Source organism: Onychostruthus taczanowskii, unplaced genomic scaffold, assembly GCF_017590055.1.
Source record: "Onychostruthus taczanowskii isolate IOZ18803 unplaced genomic scaffold, ASM1759005v1 scaffold5, whole genome shotgun sequence".
Classification (NCBI taxonomy): domain Eukaryota; kingdom Metazoa; phylum Chordata; class Aves; order Passeriformes; family Passeridae; genus Onychostruthus; species Onychostruthus taczanowskii.
In genome coordinates this window covers 15,768,011-15,786,931 of record NW_024502568.1, presented here as the reverse complement: position 1 = coordinate 15,786,931, position 18,921 = coordinate 15,768,011, and the positions used below count along the sequence as shown (strand labels likewise).

General features: G+C 42.6%; 1 protein-coding gene across 1 annotated transcript; it reads right to left on the bottom strand.

The window, feature by feature from the left end:
- Positions 1-7,459: 7,459 nt before the first annotated feature.
- On the bottom strand, positions 7,460-18,673 carry GPR26 (G protein-coupled receptor 26). Its single transcript, XM_041415862.1, has 3 exons — positions 18,006-18,673; positions 12,750-12,863; positions 7,460-7,691 (listed from the first exon to the last, which is right to left on the bottom strand). The coding sequence occupies exons 1-3, from the start codon at positions 18,671-18,673 to the stop codon at positions 7,460-7,462; spliced, it is 1,014 nt and encodes a 337-aa protein (XP_041271796.1).
- Between the last annotated feature and the right edge of the window lie 248 nt (positions 18,674-18,921).

Sequence of the window (18,921 nt, the reverse complement as noted above, 5' to 3'; positions counted from 1 at the left end):
TTTACATGGGCAATGAAAGACTCTGCTATCTGAGGACCAGAATTTTGCCCTGTGCAGGGTGCAAACCACTTGGGTGGTGTTGAGGAAGTCTTCAGCCTTTTTCTGGGAACTCTGCGTGGGGGAGGATGTTCAGGAAGCAGGAGAAGGAAGCCACTCAACCTTGGTTTCACATCAACTCTGAAACCTGCCCAAGATGTCAGGGAAGAACTCAACTTAAGTAGAATCACATGTACCAAGGCCAAACATACATCCAAGATTAGACATAAGCATTGTGTACTCAGATTCTCCAATTCTTCCACTTGTGTTGCTCATATTGGAATGAAGTAATATTCCACTGCAACGGACTTTGTTGCTGTTTTCCAAAAAATGGGAGGGACTGACCAGGTCATAGCATTGCAATGACACCACAGGCTTGACTTTTGCAACAATGAAGTGAAACAGGCTTTTTAAAACATTAATTTTATATGAAAAAATAGCTCATGCCAAGTCATTTGTCATAATCACATTTCATTAACAGTAAAGTTAACAAAATCACAATATACAGATTTAGTATGTATTTATTTATATATGTCACTTTGTATTAACCATTAACTCTATGTAATAAAAATATATTACAACATTTGATATGTATCCACAAAGCACAAGCCATTGTAAACAGAACAGACAGCACAGGCCCCATTATTCAAAATCTGAACTCAGGAATAATAATTATTTTGTTGTATTCCTTTAAACTGTAGACACAGAGGATTTTATGTGCCTGCCTTTGCAATAATGGAATTGTTTCTCTGGAATATCTCTTAGGAGACTCTCAGAGTTTACCTTTCCTGGGACCCTAAAATCCATGTTAACTCGTGGCACTCTTCAGTGTGTTGTCATTACAAAGGGGTCTGTGCATCCCTTTATCCATGCAACTTAGAAAGGTTTCATTTATATTCCCATTTTCCCCCTAAATAAATAGCCCCTGCAATTACACCTCATTGTTATACAAAAAAAAAGAAAAGTTAAATGCAATAAATTATAGTGGTATATTTATAATAATATAATCAAACATGCCCTATCTACAGCAGCTATAAATGTTATTTCATAACTATCTTCCTTCAGACTGGCTCTAGGTGCTTTTAGAAATAGGAAACCATCTATTTTTTCAATATTTGCAATACAAAATAAATACTTTAAATACACAGACTGACCTTTTTATACCTCTCCTGATATGAATGGTCCTTACTCACCCAAGCAAACCCACTGTCCTTGCAGCAAGGAGTTGTAAAACCAGCTCCTAACAACTTTTTTAAAAAATCAAATAATCTCCTATTGGTCTAATCTAGGGACAAAAGGTTATATCCAACTGTATCTGGAAGGATTGGTAATAGGTTGCATTCCTGCAAGCATTCAGAAGGGAACGATCAGTGATTGCCAAATATATGGAAATATTAATCCTAAAATAATCTTCAAAACTGAAAATGCTGTGAAAAAAAATTTCCAAGGATTAGAAAAATGCCCTGTGTATAAATAAAGTTAATCAAGGCACCTCTTAGTTACCTATTTCTATTTTCCAAGGCAATATGTGATAATAGTTTTCAAATGTCTCTTCTGGGAAGCCCTATGGTTTCTGCTATAAAAAGACCCATTCTTTAGTCTGGCTGATTCAGGTAGCTTTATTTTACTGTTTTTTAATGAGGCTGGGCACAAAGCACAGAGAACTTGTCCCCAACCTTGTCACGTTTGCTGCGTGACCCTGAGGGCACCAAGCATTTCACTGACTTTTTCCTCACAAAAGTCACTCAATTAAAGAGATTTCTTCCTTTGTGTTTTTTTCCCCCTCTGTTGGTTGTTGATCCATTAGCAAAACAGGAGGAGAATTTACCTGTCTGTGCACAAGGGTTCAGTGGTCAGGAGGTAAATTAAAACACTTTGGTATCTGACAGGGCTTTTTGAAGTTTTTGTTCAAGAGCTCAGGGTGCAATAGAGAGCAGGACAGTGGGATGGGCAGAGGGGGAAGGCTGCAGCCAGTTCTGCACCATGGACCTGCTGCACTCCCACTAAAACCTCACTGGGATGCTCTGGCACTGCATTAAAAACCACTGGATCCAAATCCCAAGAGAATGGGGACTTCTGATTTTTTTGCTCTTTGCATGACTTTTAAAAAACATTTGTTTTAAAGCTCTGACTGTAGAATTACAGTGACTAGAAAACAGAAAGATGGAGAGGGACTTTGGACCAGAGCAGGGACAGGACAAAGGGAAATGGATTCAAAGTGACAGAGATTTAGATGGGATTTTGGGAAGGAACTGTTCCCTGTGAGGGTGGGCAGGCCCTGGCACAGGGTGCCCAGAGCAGCTGTGGCTGCCCCTGGATCCCTGGCAGTGCCCAAGGCCAGGCTGGACACTGGGGCTGGAGCACCTGGGACAGTGGAAGGTGTCTCTGCCATGGCAGGGGTAGGAATGGATGGGATTTAAGGTCCCTTCCAACCCAAAACCCCTCCATGATTGTCTGACTCAATAATAATTCCAGATGGAAATCCTTTCCCCAGCATGACTTTGTGTGTAAATAATCAGCCATATGGACTTGTGCCTTTGGGTATATTGAAACCATGTCAAATAGCATTTCTTCAACCAAAAAAAAATGTTATTTTACTCCTCAATTGCCACCCCTGCTGTCACACCCCTGATGCTTTTGCTTCTTGGCACACACATTTCTGAAGGGCACTTAGAGCCTGTAGGGCTAATCCTCCTCCTTAGAAATATAGACATATATGATAAACTAGAGCAACTTCTTCAGCTCATAGATCATCAGTATTTGCTTAAGAACCAACAATCCTAAATACATATTTACACCAAACACACCAGGAGTACAGGTAAGAAGCTGACATTTTACAAAGACTGCAGCAGCTCTTTTCTCTGTGTAAACTTCTATACCCTCCCAACAGGGATAGCTGCCTTTTGGAGCAGGATGGTTTTCCTAAAAAAAAAAATACTTCACCCATAGAAAATTTTCACTATATTGAATACTGAAAGCATAAGAAGCAAATTAAAAATAAATAGATTTAAGGCTACGATGTCATTGTTCTCACTTATTCAGGTCTGGGCAGGTTACAAAGACATAATCCCTGATTCTGCAGACACAAAAGCCTGTGCTCAGCCCTCACAATCCAGCAAAGCAAACACCCAGTGACTCTGGGTCAGGATCTAACTGAGCTTTCCGTGCTGATCAGTGACTTTCAGAGTCAAGTAACAACGAGCTGACAGAGGTGTGAACTCTCTGTCTTTGCTTTTAAGCTTTGTTTAATCAGAAGAACACTGAGTGTGGGGAGAAGACAGGTCTAACAGCACTGAAAAGCAATTTCCAAAGGGTTATTCCAGAGATATTCACTGTACACATAAAAATGTATAGGATGAGGTATTCAGAGCCTTCTTCATTTAGGATTAAGAGGTGAGGGAACTATGAAACCTTGGGCATGTAGGTCCAGAAAAATTCACATTCTGCAGGTGACCTAAACCTCCTGGACTTTAAGAATTAGACTCTGGTCATTCAAACTATGTGAGTAGTTTCCATAAAAACTATCTGAAGACCATAAGAGTCTTCCCAAACTCCAAAATATCCTCTCATGGCAGCTGTCAGCCCAGTCTATGGCACAGCTACAGGTCTTCGACAGGATTTTCACCTTTTTCTTTGGAATGAGTGAGAGACTTAGAGAGCTCTCAGGGTGGAAAGAGGGCACTGGGAAAAACTCACTGCAGCCAAGGAATCCCAAACCATTGCAGCAGTTTGCACTTCCCAGCCTCCCATCCACATCCATTCCTGCCTCACTTTTGGAGCCTCCTAAAGATGTTCTGGTACAGCTGGGTTTTGAAGTTTAGTCTAAAATGTCTTCTCAAAGTTATTTTTAAAAAAATATCCTTGCCAGAAGATTTTACTGTTGACCTGAAGCAGACCAAGATAATTTTCTAGGTGTTTTGGCAAAGCTGAGGGTAAATCATTGCCAGAGGCAGGGATGGGGCTTTTGGGGGCTTTTGGGGGCTTTTTGAGGTTCCTTCCAACCTCAGCTGGTCTGGGATGCTGTGACATATGTGGCTACAGCTGCAGCAGCCATCAGGCTCCATCAGGATTTGTCTGAAACATTTTTCATCTCTAGGTTTGTAGGATTTTTTTTTTTTTCAGACATAAGGGAAGTTCTAAAAAGTCTGATTTAGGGCTACTGAAAAGAGGTTTTTAGGGTCATCTACTCAAAGTGTAAGAACAGGGATAGAACTTAATTATTTACGTGACTGCCTGACATTGGAAGTGAGCACTTGCACATCAGAGGAACTCCCTAAATCCTGTTCACATCCTTCCATTTGTAAGTACCATAAAACCAGGGCCCTACACATAGAGAAGAAATCTATAAACCCTGGATAAAGTCACCTAATGGACCCAATCCTCAGGTGAAACCCCCTTTATTTTGATTTATGTAAAGAGAGGGCCTGGTACTTAATAATTGTTCAAAAATCCTTATCAGTCTCTCATAGTTTTTGCCAGCTGCAATTACCCAGATTTTCACATTCAAACTGGCTCAAGAGAAAAACAGGAACCAGCATCACAGCTCACAGCGAGGGCTCTGAAATGGTGTAAAAACCGTTCAAATGAACAAAGGAAAAAGCTCAGAATCCACAAAACAACGCGGTGGACTACATTCTCTTAATCATCTGCCAGTGCTCTGCCTGCCAAATTCACAAGCTCTGAAGGAAATGTTAATTGAACATGCGTGTGAGGAGTAGATATTGCATATGGGTCACAGATACAACAAACAGAAATCTGCATATTGCCTAAGCAGCTGCCCAGATTTTGCACATGCAGCTCCAGATTTTGGGCACAGGTTGCAGCCAAACTTGACAAACTTTTTTTCAAAAATATTGAAGTAACAAATGGAAATTTCCCCACCCCCCCACTTCCCCTTGCACACACATGTGTTAGACAAGAGAAGGACTCTGCTTCATGAGCAGAGGTAATAAATACTGTGCATTACATTTACCAGCATGATTTTAACTCACTCCAGCCAGAGCGTTGTGTAGTACATATAATACTCAGCAGACAGATAGTTACTCATATCTACATTCATCACTGAGACACACATTTTAGAAAATTTTGCCAGTTGCCTATAAGAATTCAGCTGAAAATCTAGCACTTAACAAGCCACAGCATCATATTTTGAGTATCCTATAAAATGTCATCAGGAAATGTTGGGGTGGTATTTTTATTTCGTGTACTGAGGCAGTTTGTCAAGCACCAGCATTTACAACTCCTGCTTGCTTCAGATGGTCAAAATATGACAGAGAGCTGATGCAAGGAAGGGGAAATCATATCTATTCTCTGTTACAAGATTAATTAGGGAAGAAAGGCACCATGAAAGAGAGACAAATTTTTAAACACATACAAGGGGAGAGATTTATTGCTCATGGTGGGATATAAATCAACCAATGACTGACTGTGATACACAAGCATAATGAGACACGTCCAGTGCTGTGTTCTCCATCTTTTACTAGACATCCTACATGGATTATGCTTTTTTCTCCTGGGAAATTAGCTTACTCTCTTTGAATTTGAAGGTTTAAATGTTTCTGGAGCTGCCCTTATTGACATACGAACCTCCCATTGGCTTTGGCATCAGCTCCATGTGTAAGTTTACAACAGCTGTGGCCTTTCCTGGTTCAGTTTAAGCCAACCATGCTCAATATGGAGCTTTTTAAACTCAATAATATTCAACTTTCTAACATCCTATAGTCTAATACAATCCAATCGTCAGTATGTCTTGGATTTCTTAAGAAACAAGTATTCAACTGGGTGTTTTTATCTATTGCACCTGAGAAAATTATGTTAAGCCTAAGAAGCAAAATGATTAAGATGAGGTAGACTATTTAATCTGGCTAAGGGCTCATTTGAATGCAGTGTTTTAAAAGCTTCCTTAAATTATGTGGCTATAATTACATGTGGATTTTATTGTAATTATGATATTTTTTATAACTGAAATTAAGAATTAAGCTGAAAATTTTTAATTACATGGCAGCTGATAATCTTCAGATAATAACTGAGGTGTTACCCTACATTCACTGACTTTGGGGTGAAGCCCCGCACTGAGACCCCACTGAATCAGAGCCCGGAAAATCCAACAGTGGACATTTTTTGCAACACACCAAGCCCTTCTCTTCCATGAGAGAAGGTGGCAACTAAAAAGTAATCCCACATTTTTTACAACTTGAGGCCTTATTTCCTCAGAATGGCATTGACAGATGGAATATGAGCAGGGATAAATGGCAGGACAGCCAGTTGTGTCAGCTGTTATTGAAGCTGCCATTGCACTCATGAAGCCTAATTAACCAAACCTATTTTAAAATCTGGGCAGGCATCTGAGTGCATGGTAAATGTTAATAATGTTCCTATGCAGAACTGCAATCCAGAGCTATAAAGATTTCTACTGACACCTCCAGAGATTTGCACATTCAGATGTGGCTTCACATTATTGGTTCCACTTTCATGGTGGAGAGAGGGGGCCTATTATTTGTGCTCCACTTGCTTTGGAAATTATACTTGAAACTCAGATTTAGGCTCATCTTTCCTTTAAGTAGGAAAAAGCCCCATGATTAATAACTCCTCAGGAAAAGAGATTTGTTATTTTTCCTCCTGGGCACAGGGCCCAGATCTGCAGCTTTGGGCAAAATCCAGCTACTCAGAGCTCAGATATATGGAAGGTAGGCAGGAGGCATCCTGACCTTTCCACCCTGTCTACCATTTGTATTTTCCTGAAATTTAATGGGGAGAATATTAGTGGGATTCTATGTAAATAACTTTTAAAATTTAGAGAAGACATGGCTGAATCCAGCACACTCCAGAAGTGGTTTTACTCTTCCTTCAATTCTACAGGATTCTTCCTAAAATATGTATCAGAAAAGGTTGAACTGCATTGGGCACTGGATGACTATTTAGATTTTTTTTTTTAAGCTTTTCCCATTAAGATATTTTCTACAAACAACCTTCTCAAGCCGCGAGGGTGTGGTGGTTTTTGTAAAACCACGTTGGCAGCTACATCAGAAGGAGCTTTACCTGCAGCCAACGACAAACACAGCACAAATATCCCTGCGCAGCTTTTCAGAATAATCTTACACCAGCAGCAGTTTGCTCCCATTACCTTCATGAATCCCTCTGCTGAGGACTGGTTTTTTTATCTCTAGATGCAGCTGCGATGGAAATCAATGGGAGATTTGTATTTGTGGAGCCTGCAGGACCACGGATCAATAGCGCTCTTCCAGTCGGAGGGAGGAGGTCCAGAGCGGCCTGGATGTGACACGGGCTGCTGGAGGGACACGGTCTGGGCTTCACCCTGCCCACAGCTGCCTCCCAAAACCTGGGCAGCTGAGGAGAGCTACTAGGGGTGGGCCAGTTGCTGTTGTTTCACAAATATCCCTAGACAGGTGCCGTGCCAAGCTCCTCATTCGTTCAGCTGCGGAAGGTTCCGGTTGTGCGGCTCGCCCGCCAGCGCCGAGGAGTTGATGGAGCTTCTCTTGAGGATCTTGTTTATGATGTCCTTCCACGTCTTCTTGTACTGGTGCCGTAGCAAAGAGTACACAAAAGGGTCTGAAACAGCTTTGCTGTAAGCTAAGCACTTGGAAATGATCCCCCAGTGGGAGCTGATGTGGACCACGGAGGATAATTCAACAAGTCTGGGGAAAGAGGGGGGGTGAAACATTAAAACATTAAAAATTACATTAATCCACCCCAAACCCACAAATTACTGCTTGGCAGTTGAAACAAAACTAAAGGAAAGAAAGCCCTACTCGTGAAAATGTGTATGTTGTCCTCCTCTTATAAATTTTAAAGGCTGCAAAGGTAAATTTGAGGCCTGCTTGCCAAAGTGCCATTGCTTGGTCTCAGGGGAGTCAAATTCCTCTACTATGAGCAACGTAAAAACCCAGCATCAGTCTGAACTCTTGGTCCTCTCTAGAGCATCTGAGTCACCTCACCAAGGCTAACCAGCTCTCTGGGACCGTCCAGCTCCTAAAAAGAGTTGATGCCTTTGAACAGAACAATTTGTCTGAATTGTAGAAGCACACACAGAAAATTCATTGCTGAGAGATGGCATATTGTACCTTGAATTTAAAAACTGGGCAGTTCAAAGGGCAAGGATTCACCTTTGAAACAAATATGGCAAGACAAAACTTTTAAATTATTATGGGAGGAGGAAATATACTCATACCTACACTCGCCCAGATGAGAGCATTTTTGACAGGGAAATATTGATAACTCCCCACGCCTTTGAGCACATCAAAGGGCAACTCTGTTCAATATGCCTCTATAGCTGTTAGAAACTATTGATTTTTATAGAGGTCAAACAGCCACATGTGCTGTTACAGAGCCCCACATGGCAGGTCAGGTCTTTGCTGGACCTGTCTGCAGCAGCATATGTTCTTAAATCTGGGAAATGCTTCATTTGCTCTCGTTTCTGCAGACAAAGCTCCACTTCCAAGGAGCATTCTGGAGGGTGGTTCCTGCAGCAGCAATGACAATAATGTTGGTACTTCAAACAGTTTAGAGATGAGGATTTCTTTTTTCCTCAGTCTTTCCCATTTCATAACCTTGCACTACAACATATTATTTAAAATAATGCTGGCAGATGTCACAGTCCAGTCAATGTGAGGGACAGTTCAGGTGACCAGGGAATGAAAATACTTGGGAATTGTTGGTGCCACTCCACTGGTGGAGCTCAGCAGCTCCGAGGTCTCCAAAGAGCCCTCATCTGTCCCATTTCTCTCTCATCTCAAATAAACAAATGTTCTTTCAGCCTCTCCCTGTAATTCATGGTTGTTATCTTTCCTACAAGGATCAGAACTGAGACATAATTTTCATCTGCTCGAGTTTCCAGGTGGTCTCATCTGGTGTATTCTCTCTTCTTTAATAAAATGCAACTTATGGCATCTACGTTAACGTGTTCTAAAATGAGAATTGACAATTTTGAAATTAATCATCTACTGAGTCATATTTGCTTTGTAATCTACCATGAGCCATCCTTGTTGTTCTCCACTTCATTTATTTGATGCCTGCTTCACGTTTTGAATTTCACCATGTTGAATCTCATTTGGATGATTTATTTTTACTGAGTGCTTTACAGATGTGAATTTGATTACGTTTAATTAAATTCAGCGGATGCCTTGAATAACCAAAATATGACAAATTTGTGTCTGAGGCTCTGTCAGTCAGTTCTATGAGACATTAACAATCTCCATTTAAAGCACATCATGCAGACACTTCAGGGTTGCAAGCCTAGACTTGCTAATTTTACCTTCATTGACTGATCAAATGAAAAGCCTACACTTTTATTAACAAGATCTTAAATATTTTCCTTGCGTTCTGTAAGCCTCCTTGACATTTACACATTTTTCAATTCTCATGCATTGTTTTTTACAGTAAATTACATTTGCTGTTATCAAGCAGCAAACACAGAAATGTAGCAAAACCCTGAGCTATGCATTTCCATTTCATGTACAAACAATTAAATGTCAGCCTTTCAAGGCACATCACAGAATTTATTGCCTTTGAAAGGTTTTGTTTCTCATTTGTGAGGGAAATTATATGCACAGCTTCCATTTTCATGAAATGTTTCAGCCTAAAAGAAGACATTTTCAGTGAATGAACATTAATATTTCAGTGCTACCTGTAAATTAAATTTTACAGTATCAACATAATTCCCTGCCTTGCTTTCATAAGCCTCTTTTCTACTGTCTGCCCTTTTTATTTCAAAGCTGTAAGCTCTTTTTCTGTGATGTTTTGGTCATATTTTAGAAACTTACAGCTCTGTAGAGTGTGTCATTTAACATGGCTATCCAATTATTTTATTTCCCCTTCAGTAAACAAACAAGAATGCCATGTTGAAGAGTGTGACCTTGATCTTTACACAGATAATGCACACTGGAAATCCTTTATTTACATGTGCAGTTGATCACTACACTAAAATATTTTACTGAACATGTGCCCACCCAGCTGGGATGCTGAAGAACAAAATTGCAGAAGAATTCTGAACTTCTTGTGTGCCCAAGCAGGATCTGCATATGCAGAGGGCGAAAAACAGTTTAAAACCAGGGTTTGCTTACCCCCATATCCCCCAGGGATGATACAACAGAATTTTAATTATCTTCTGCCTGTTCCACCATCCTCCTCTGTAACCTGAGGGCATAGGATTATGAACTTCTGCCTGCTATTACTTCAGGATTTTTAATTTAAGGCCAATTTCCTCACACATCAACAGCACTTATTAACTTGCATGAGCAAAGTTCTGTATTTCAGTATGAAATGCCTGGATATTTTAGGAACTTGTATGACTTTTCTTCATTTTTCTTATGAAAAAGTTCCTTGGAGAAAAGAGGTTTGGAACAAATATATTTAATTGCATAATGATAAATACAGCAAAGGAAGAAATGTGTACCAGTAGATTATTTAACAAAAGAAGAAGCAAGCTATGCCTAGAAATATATAATGGGGGGATTACAGCTGTCATGCTGGTAAAGTGGAAACACTGGGTCAAAGGCAATCAGATTCTGATACATTACTTAAGGTCATCTACTGAACTAATTAGAAGGGTGTTGTCTTGATAAATGAAGTGCCTAATCTGATTTTTGCCTCAATGTGATCTGAAAAACTCAGGTTTACCCAGAGAAGCATTTATCTGCCTGGGTTCATGAGCACAACCCCTTCACTCGTTCATGGAGTATTTTGAGTGTGGAGACAGGAAGATGTTGTAGTGAAACCTTGTGATTTGCTGCTGCCAGCCCCCAGCTCAGGGAGTACTTAAAATCATGTTTAACTGAAATATATTGCTGATTAGGAGAGGCTGAGCGAGGCACTCCCTCTCCTGACTTCTGTCCACAGCTTGCACTGATTGATCATGTCCCTTTTGAGAATGCAAAGCACTGGACGTGGTCCAGAAATTACACACAATTACACACTTGCTCACACAATTAAACTCCAATTCCCCCAGTCCTCTCAGTGTCTGGGTGCTCAGCCCTGAGTGTGAGGCCCAGGGCAGGCAGGGATGGGTGTCCTGGAATATCCAGCCCTGCAGGTGTCCAGCAAGGGCTCTCAGGGAGATCAAGAGGGAATTCCCCTCAGCCTGCTGTGCAGCTCTGGGAATTGGAAAAACAGAAACATCCACAGACACCTTTTTACACATGTCAGAATTGAAAAGGCCAGGAATGTGTGAGACTTCACCCCTCCTGACATGTCTGACCAGCTCCCACCCTACCCCAAAATGTCCTCATGCATCCAGGACCCTGCAATTTCCCTCTCCTCACCATCACCCTCTGTGGAGAAGCTGTTCCTCAGCAGAGAACATTGAAGTGATCCTTGTACAGACTAAAGGGAGGAGGCTCAGGATTTTCTATCTCCTCTTCTGTATTTTAAGGCTACTGGGACACAAATTGGGATGCCACGGAGTGAAGAGGAGATGGGGAGGTGGTGCCTGAGTGCTGAGATGACTTTGGAGGAGCACAAAAATAGTCCTGACAGCTCTGGTTAGAGCATTCGGTGTCACTCAGGATGAGCTGCCAGCTATTCTGTGACTGGGAGGATTTTCAGTAAGTTCAGAGTCCTAACATGAAATGAAAATTAACCATTTGCAAAAAGACAAATACTTTAATATCTTACAGCTTGAGAATTAAGGATAAATGTCCTTAATTACAAAGCCTTTCTTACCATTTAAGTGCATGGCTTGCTGTGGTGTCTTGTGGCCATGAAGTGAAAGTGAAGGTAGTTCTAGTAAATTAATTAAATTTTCTAATTCTGGGAATTCAGGGTATTACACTGAATTTGAAAAGCTCAAGGTTGGCCAAATCTTCAATTATATTGACTCTTAGTCCAGATTTTTCAATTATTTTTTCAAGGTGGGTCTGAGTTTGAATGAGGTCAGCCCCACTAATTTCTACTTAATACTATTGGAATAGGAGTTACCTTAATTTTTTTTTCTTTCTCTGTTGTGCATAGCAGCATCTCAGTTTTTCCAAAATCTTATAATAAGGAATGCAAGCTGTAAATTTCCATTAACAGCTAGATAATGTTTTTCTGGATGTACTCACTTTCTAACACTTTTTATTTCACAGGAGTAATTTAGTGTTTCCCACAGGAGCCATTTCCAAAGATAACCTGCTGGATAGATATCTACCATAAATCATGAGAAGATTTTTCAGTTATGAGCCAGCACAGCTTTGATATTTGATATTTATGACTAATAAACCCTACCCAATCAGACAAAACTGTTGCTTAAGTCTGTGGACCATGTTTTCACCTCAGTAGAATCTTGCTGACCAAATTTTTACAGTCTGAGCTATTCAGGCGAGAGTTTCCCTGGAGATCAACCCCTGGACTGGGAAGTCAGTCAGAGCAGTAGGTGACAACAAAAAATGTCTGTGATGCCGTGAAAAATAGAAAAGCTAAACCTGTGGCATCATCTGCAAAAAGAGTGATTTCCTAAATCCCTCCCATGCAAGCAGCACATTGACTGGGCTGAGTGAGCAGAGTCTGACCCTCAGACTGCATCAGGACTGAGGGGAGAAGGCACTGGGACGTTTTACATCATTTGTTAGCTCAGTAAATGCAACCTCTGCTGCAGGAGTGGAAACGGCGTGTCAGATTTCCCCAGGAGACTGGAATCCTGTTCTGGCTCAGAGTGCCCTGCTTCCCTGAGCCAGGAGTGCATCTCAGCAGCCTTTTCCAGGATGTAGGTTCACACTTACCTTGTGATTACATAAGGGGCAAAGCAAAGAATGAAGGTACCAATGAAGGTACTGATTTTCTTCGTGGCCCGCTGCCTCCGCCGCCTCTGCTCCTCGAGACAACGCTCTCGCACGCTGCGTGACATTCAACACAAACCACAACATCAGCCACAAATAACAGCAGGTAACAATTCCCCGTGCCTTCACCATGGAATGATGGACAACAATCTGTTTTAGCTGTGTAAACCAATAGTGCACTGTGTTTAAGTGGGATAAAACCAAACATTAATGCATTGTCTGTTCATCTTACCCTCCACAAAGTTACTGACAAATACGTGGTTGTATGTTTGTGTGCACACACCCCCATTATATCAATTGATCTGTAGAAAAATTGGTGGAATTCATCCTTGAATTCAGTTTGCAGCTCCTTCTTGAACTACTGTAACCTGTATTTGCAGGCAAGATGATACTTAGGGGTTTGGAAAATATCCTGTTGGAATCCGAAATGCAGGGAATTCTCAGAACTTTGGGCTTGTAAGCCAAAGCTTAAAATTAAACACAGGATTTGATGTGAGACCTTGGAAAGGCTTCCAAACTTAGGTGCTAGAAGTGAGAATGGGGATTTATAGTTTAAAGCAGAGACATGTCAAGTTAAAAAGAATAAGTTTAGAGTTTTAAAAGTTTAAGGTATAGAAAAAATAAAAGTAGTTACAATGCAGTACTGTAAGTTTGTGTGTCATAACATGACTGGCTAAGAAAGCTCACACTGTAGCATGAGTCCATAAGATGAAATATTTAAGGATTGGGTCAAAAACGTAAATATCCTTGATGGCAGTGTTTAATTGGTGAATAACTCCTTAAAATGTCTTGCAACTAGAAGTCTTGTGACCTTATGAACCATGCAGTGAAGATCTGAGCTGAGCTCACCCTTCCTATGTAGAAGATAAGAAAGTAAACCACATAATCAAAAACAATTCAGAGGTCCTGTCTCTAACTCATTCAAAATTCCTTCAAAAATCCCCATATATCCAGAATGGGATAGGCAGCACGCTTCCTCCCTAGAAACAGCAATTCCAACACCACTGGAAACACCCCAGCAAGATAACCAACAAAACAACAACATCATAATGGGAAAAAGAACACTGAACCTCCAGCCCAACATGGGAGCTCTCACTGTGTCCCATTGAGCTGTGTGGCCATAAACATCCCATCAGATCTGCAGGGCTGAATGCTCCACAAAGCTGGAATTGTTTCACAAATCCACAGTGTGGGATATCCTCATTCCTCACCTCAAACCAGCCCTGATTCTAACTAAACAAGTACAAATTAGTCACACCTTGGTTTCTTTCCTACCTATGCTATTTTAGGATGGGAACTTTTCCTTTGAGTTTTCTGTTGGTGGTTTCGGCAGGCCACCAGAGAGTTCTGAATCCTCTCAAGGTCCCAGCAAGGAGCACAGGGCTAGACCTTGCTTTCAGTGCAAAAAAATCCCTGAAATCAGCACACTGGCTTGTGAAATCAGTGATTAGTGTGAAAGCTCATCCTCCTCCTCTGTCTGTTTGAGGGACTCCTGTGCTCCCTGTGATTTCTGAGGGAAATGGATGAGCTCCTGTCTACGCCAGGCAGGTGGATTGGGCAGCACTGGTATCTCCCACAGTGCCAGGACTGCCTGTACCTCAATAAATCCCTTTGGAAAGGGCACAGCAAAGCCAGACTGGCATCCTGGACCCCTCTCTGTGCCCATGGTAGAGTTGCTGACTCCTTCCACAGATCTATATAGATCTATCTCTATCTATATCTATATATATCTATCTATACCTATGTCTATATCTGTATCTATATCTATATCTAATCATCTATATCTATATTTTAAACCCAACTGTTTGGCATCGGTCTTTCCATTTTTGCTGTAAATTTTTAATTGGTGACTCACTCTCAGGCTCCACACTCTCACAGCTCTGAGGCTCATGGCCATACCCTTACATTATTTACTTCTTCTGTAAATGTTTTATCAACACCCAAACACATGCTGTGTCCTGAGGATCTCAGTGTGTTTCAGTGATCTCTGTGGCAATGAGCTCCTTTGGTTCTGTTAAAGAAAAAGTGTTTCTTTTGGTCCTTTCTAAATTTGGTCTTACATTGCCAGACCCAGAGCAGCTATCATGACGTGATGAAATAAATACTGGAGGAAAAGTTTGTTCTTCTAAAAAATTGTCTTTCTAGTAAAGAATATGACATGTTTAAAGGTGTTACATGTTCTATATGTGAGTTATTTGCAGCTAGAAATGACAGCTGAGAAGGGAAAAAAAAATCCACCTTTTCAAGGGAACCTGTGTGCTTTCAATTCTGCAAGAGCTGGGGAACTTGGAGTATTTTTATGTGCAGAAAAATGATCTGAGAGTTTAATGAGCTTTGTTTAAGACCTGTGTTCTTAAATTCAGAATATCCCAAGCCCATGGCAATACAGAAAAGTGAATCTCCAAACCAGGTTCAATTGAGGTGTTGTTAGGGAAGAGAGGGTGGTGTAATTTTTGTCTCTGTTTCCTCAGTTACATCTTTTCCTTTCTGGCACATGCAAATCTGTCTCTCACTCCTGGAGCTCACCCATGAGTGTCCTGGTAGACTTAAACCCATTTCTTTTGTTCAGCCCTTCCAGACATATCCAATAAATACCACATCACAGAGGAAGGTATTTTATCTCACTTTTTCATGTAGACCATGCACACAGATGAATATTTTGGTTTTGCACACACTTTCATGCACTAAGATAAGAACGTGTGAGTTCTAGCAGTGGCATCAGTAATAGAACAGGATTATTGGCTAAGCTTTCATTTAAAGATTTTAATATCCTGGCAAATCTGAGCTATATCCCTTTGAAGGTTTGGTATTTTAAACAAAGTTTATGGGATATTGGACCTTAAGATGTGTAGAGCTGGATACACCAAAAAGATAGTATAGATAATTTGAATTAGGAAATACATGGGTTAAGCACTTAAGTGAAGTTTTGCCCAAATCTCCCATGATACCCAAGATATTTTGGTCTTAAGAACAAAGAAAAAGCAGGATCCACTAAAAAAGCCTCAGCTAACTTGAAATGCCCCGTGCCCCAAACATTCACACATATTTGCAGGGTATTTGGAGATTTCCTTTGTGCTGTCCTGAATGATCTTCAGGAGATCTCTAGTGTCTTTCTAAGTCACAGGTAATAAAGCCATCTGTCACAACTCCTGTCACCAGACCCCCCTGCGGGTGGATTCTGAGTCATGGGAAGCAGAAAATTGTCTGTACACATTTCCCAGTGTTGAAACTGGACCCTGCCGTGAGCCAGAGGAGTCAGAGTAGCCTAAAGTGGAATTGCAAACTTTGCTCTCTCATTTGGGCTCTCCCAGCATCCACAGCTGTGCTGTCAGGTACTACAGTACCCCCTGAAATTGCCTGTTACACAATGCAAATGATGCCTTTGTTATCAGACCTTTCTGAGCATCTCTGACTCTGCCAGCAGAGCTGCAGCCCCTGTGTGGCTCTCACAGGAGGCTTGGTGACCTGAGATCTGCCCCTTCCAGCAGCAGGAACTGTCACTGCTTAAAGCAGCCCCTCCAGGGGTCAAATCAGCCACCAGCTCTGCAGGGTAGCAAAGAAACTAAAACTCCTTTCTTAGAGAGAGGCACCAGAATAAGCTGGTGCCAGAGGTAAAGGCAGTGGTGCAGGTTACACAGCAGAGTGCCTGCACAGCTCTGTCTGCCCTGAAGAGAGGAAGCATCATTCCCACAGCCCTACTGAATCCACCCTGCAGTGAGAGGATCACAAAATGCACAAGCACCCTCAAATCAATCTCAACCAGAAAAAATGCAGGGGAGGAGAAGCAACACTGAGATTTTTGCCCTTTTACTAAACTTTGCTGCGCAGTCCAGGCATACTTTTAGCATTAGGCAAAACGAGTGGGGTTTCAAACAGCCCTGGTGGGTTTGTGGCACTTTCCTGGGAGTAAGGAGCACATCTCCTCATGCTGCAGGAACTGAGGCAGTCGAGGCACAGCTCATCAAGCAGACAGCACAAAGGGCAGGAGGGAGTTTTTTTTTTTCCTCAGTGTGACTTGGTGAATAAGGGAAGATTTATCCCTGTGTTTCTCAAGAACGGCAGCAAGACTTGTCCAAAGTTCTGCTCTGCATTCTTGGTCAAGAGACAGCTCAAACAGCTTAACAGGAGGATTCTGAGCAAATGTTTCTGTTCCTCTAAAATGTGCTGCTCTGCTCTGAACCTTCCAGACTTATTTGTCTTAGCCTCAGGCATCCCCAAACCATGACCTGTGTTTGAGGACAGCCACATGTGCTCTGAGCCCTGCAGCTCTGCTCCGGGCTGCTGCAGATGGAGAGGCTGCTGGAGCAAAGGGGAGCAGGGATGCTCAAATGGGATGTGTGGCATGGGACTGCCCTCTCTGCTCTCTGCTCTGCTCTCTTCCAGGCAGATTTCCTCCCTGTATCACACACGGAGCCTGCATCCCTTCCAGACTTATACATCAATTATTCATGCAAGATTTATGGCTTATGCATAATTCCTTCTGCACACATTCCTTTCCCTGTTTGGTTCTTGCCTTCCAGCCCACAATCCTGCCGCTCCCTGGGGACTTTTCTCCTCTTTTCTCGAGGCACAAGGGACTTGCCTAAAATCTCCCATTTGAAATGAGCTTTATACATCCCTTGTTTGTCACATTAACACTGCTACTGAATTCTCTCTCACTTAAGGTCTAAGTACAGGCATTCGAGCACATGAATTTTGCAGATGTAATTCCCTTAAGGATTCTGCCTTCAGGAATGAAAAAGTTACAGAGAGCACAGCATTGGGGAAACTGCTGGGAAAAGGAGCAGCAGGCAGCGCTCAGCTTCCCTTCCAAACTCCAAGGGACATGTGCAGCCTCCTCCCTCTCAGGGATCCAGCAAAGGGTTTGGGGCTGACATTGCCCAAAATATGCAAAGCTATTGACCACTAAATCCACCTTCAGAGACAAAGGGCAGTGATCTGATCACTGTCTCAAAGGGACGTGCATGCTTGGCCAAAGCTGCCTGTTCCTTTGCTCTCCCTCCCAAAACAAGTCTTTAAGCCTAACCAAAAATGAGTTCAGCAATCAGAGAATTAAACACAAGTGAAAAGAACCGTGCAGGACAGAAACAGGCTGAGAGGATTTTTGTTTCCTCCCCATCCCCATCCATTCTCTGACACAACACTGAGCCCCCTCCTCACTTCTGCCAGGAACAGCTGCTGAACTCAGGGGAAGCTTACCTGGGGTGGATGTCCACAAGCAGCACCAGGGTCTGCATAGTGATCACGTCGATGCGCTTACAGTGGAACCGTGCCACCTTCAGCACTTTGAGATATGTGAAACATAGCACTACCAGGGAGAGGAGGAAGCTGAGGGCGTGAAAGACCCCAGTGAAAATCACAAACTGTGTCCTATCCTCTGGTCTCTTGTTGTAGAGCGTGCAGGAGGCGTAGAGGTGATGGAAACCCACCCAGGAGAGAGAAGCTGCCACTATGGGGAACGACGCCGAGTGCAACCACGTGTAGCTCAGAATGAGAGCGGCGTCTCGGTACCTCATTTTGGAGTGATAGCTTAGAGGGAAGACCACAGCAATCCACCTGTCAATGCTCAAAGCTGCCATGCTCAGCATGGAGTTGGTGGTGAGGAAAGTCTCCAGGAAGCCCACAACGTGGCAGACCTGATCTCCTGCCGGCTGACTTTTGTAAATGATCCCAGCCAAGGTCAGGGGCATGCTCGAGACGGCCATCAACAGGTTGCAGAAGGTGAGGTTGAGGATGAACAATCCCGGGACCTGCTTGCGGATGTCGGCGCTGTACAGGAAGCACATCAGCACCAGCACGTTGGCCAGCAGGGCCACGAGCATCAGCACCACCACCACGAAAGCCAGGAGCAGCTCCCAGATGCTCATGGTGCGTCCAGTCACAGCAGGGACATCTCCGAAACTGCGCCGCGCCGGCACCGGGGGACCATGGTGCGAGGTGCCCCCGCCTCGCCCTCCTCGCCAGCCTGCTCGCTCCCGTGCATGCCCTCCGTATTTTTAGAGGAGCTGCAGTTTTCTCCTCCAAACTCCCCCTCCTCGCTGCTCCTTTCCACGTCAACGCTTCCCGAGACGTGCACAAAAGCACTGGGAATGCCCATCAAACTGCAAGGAGGGCT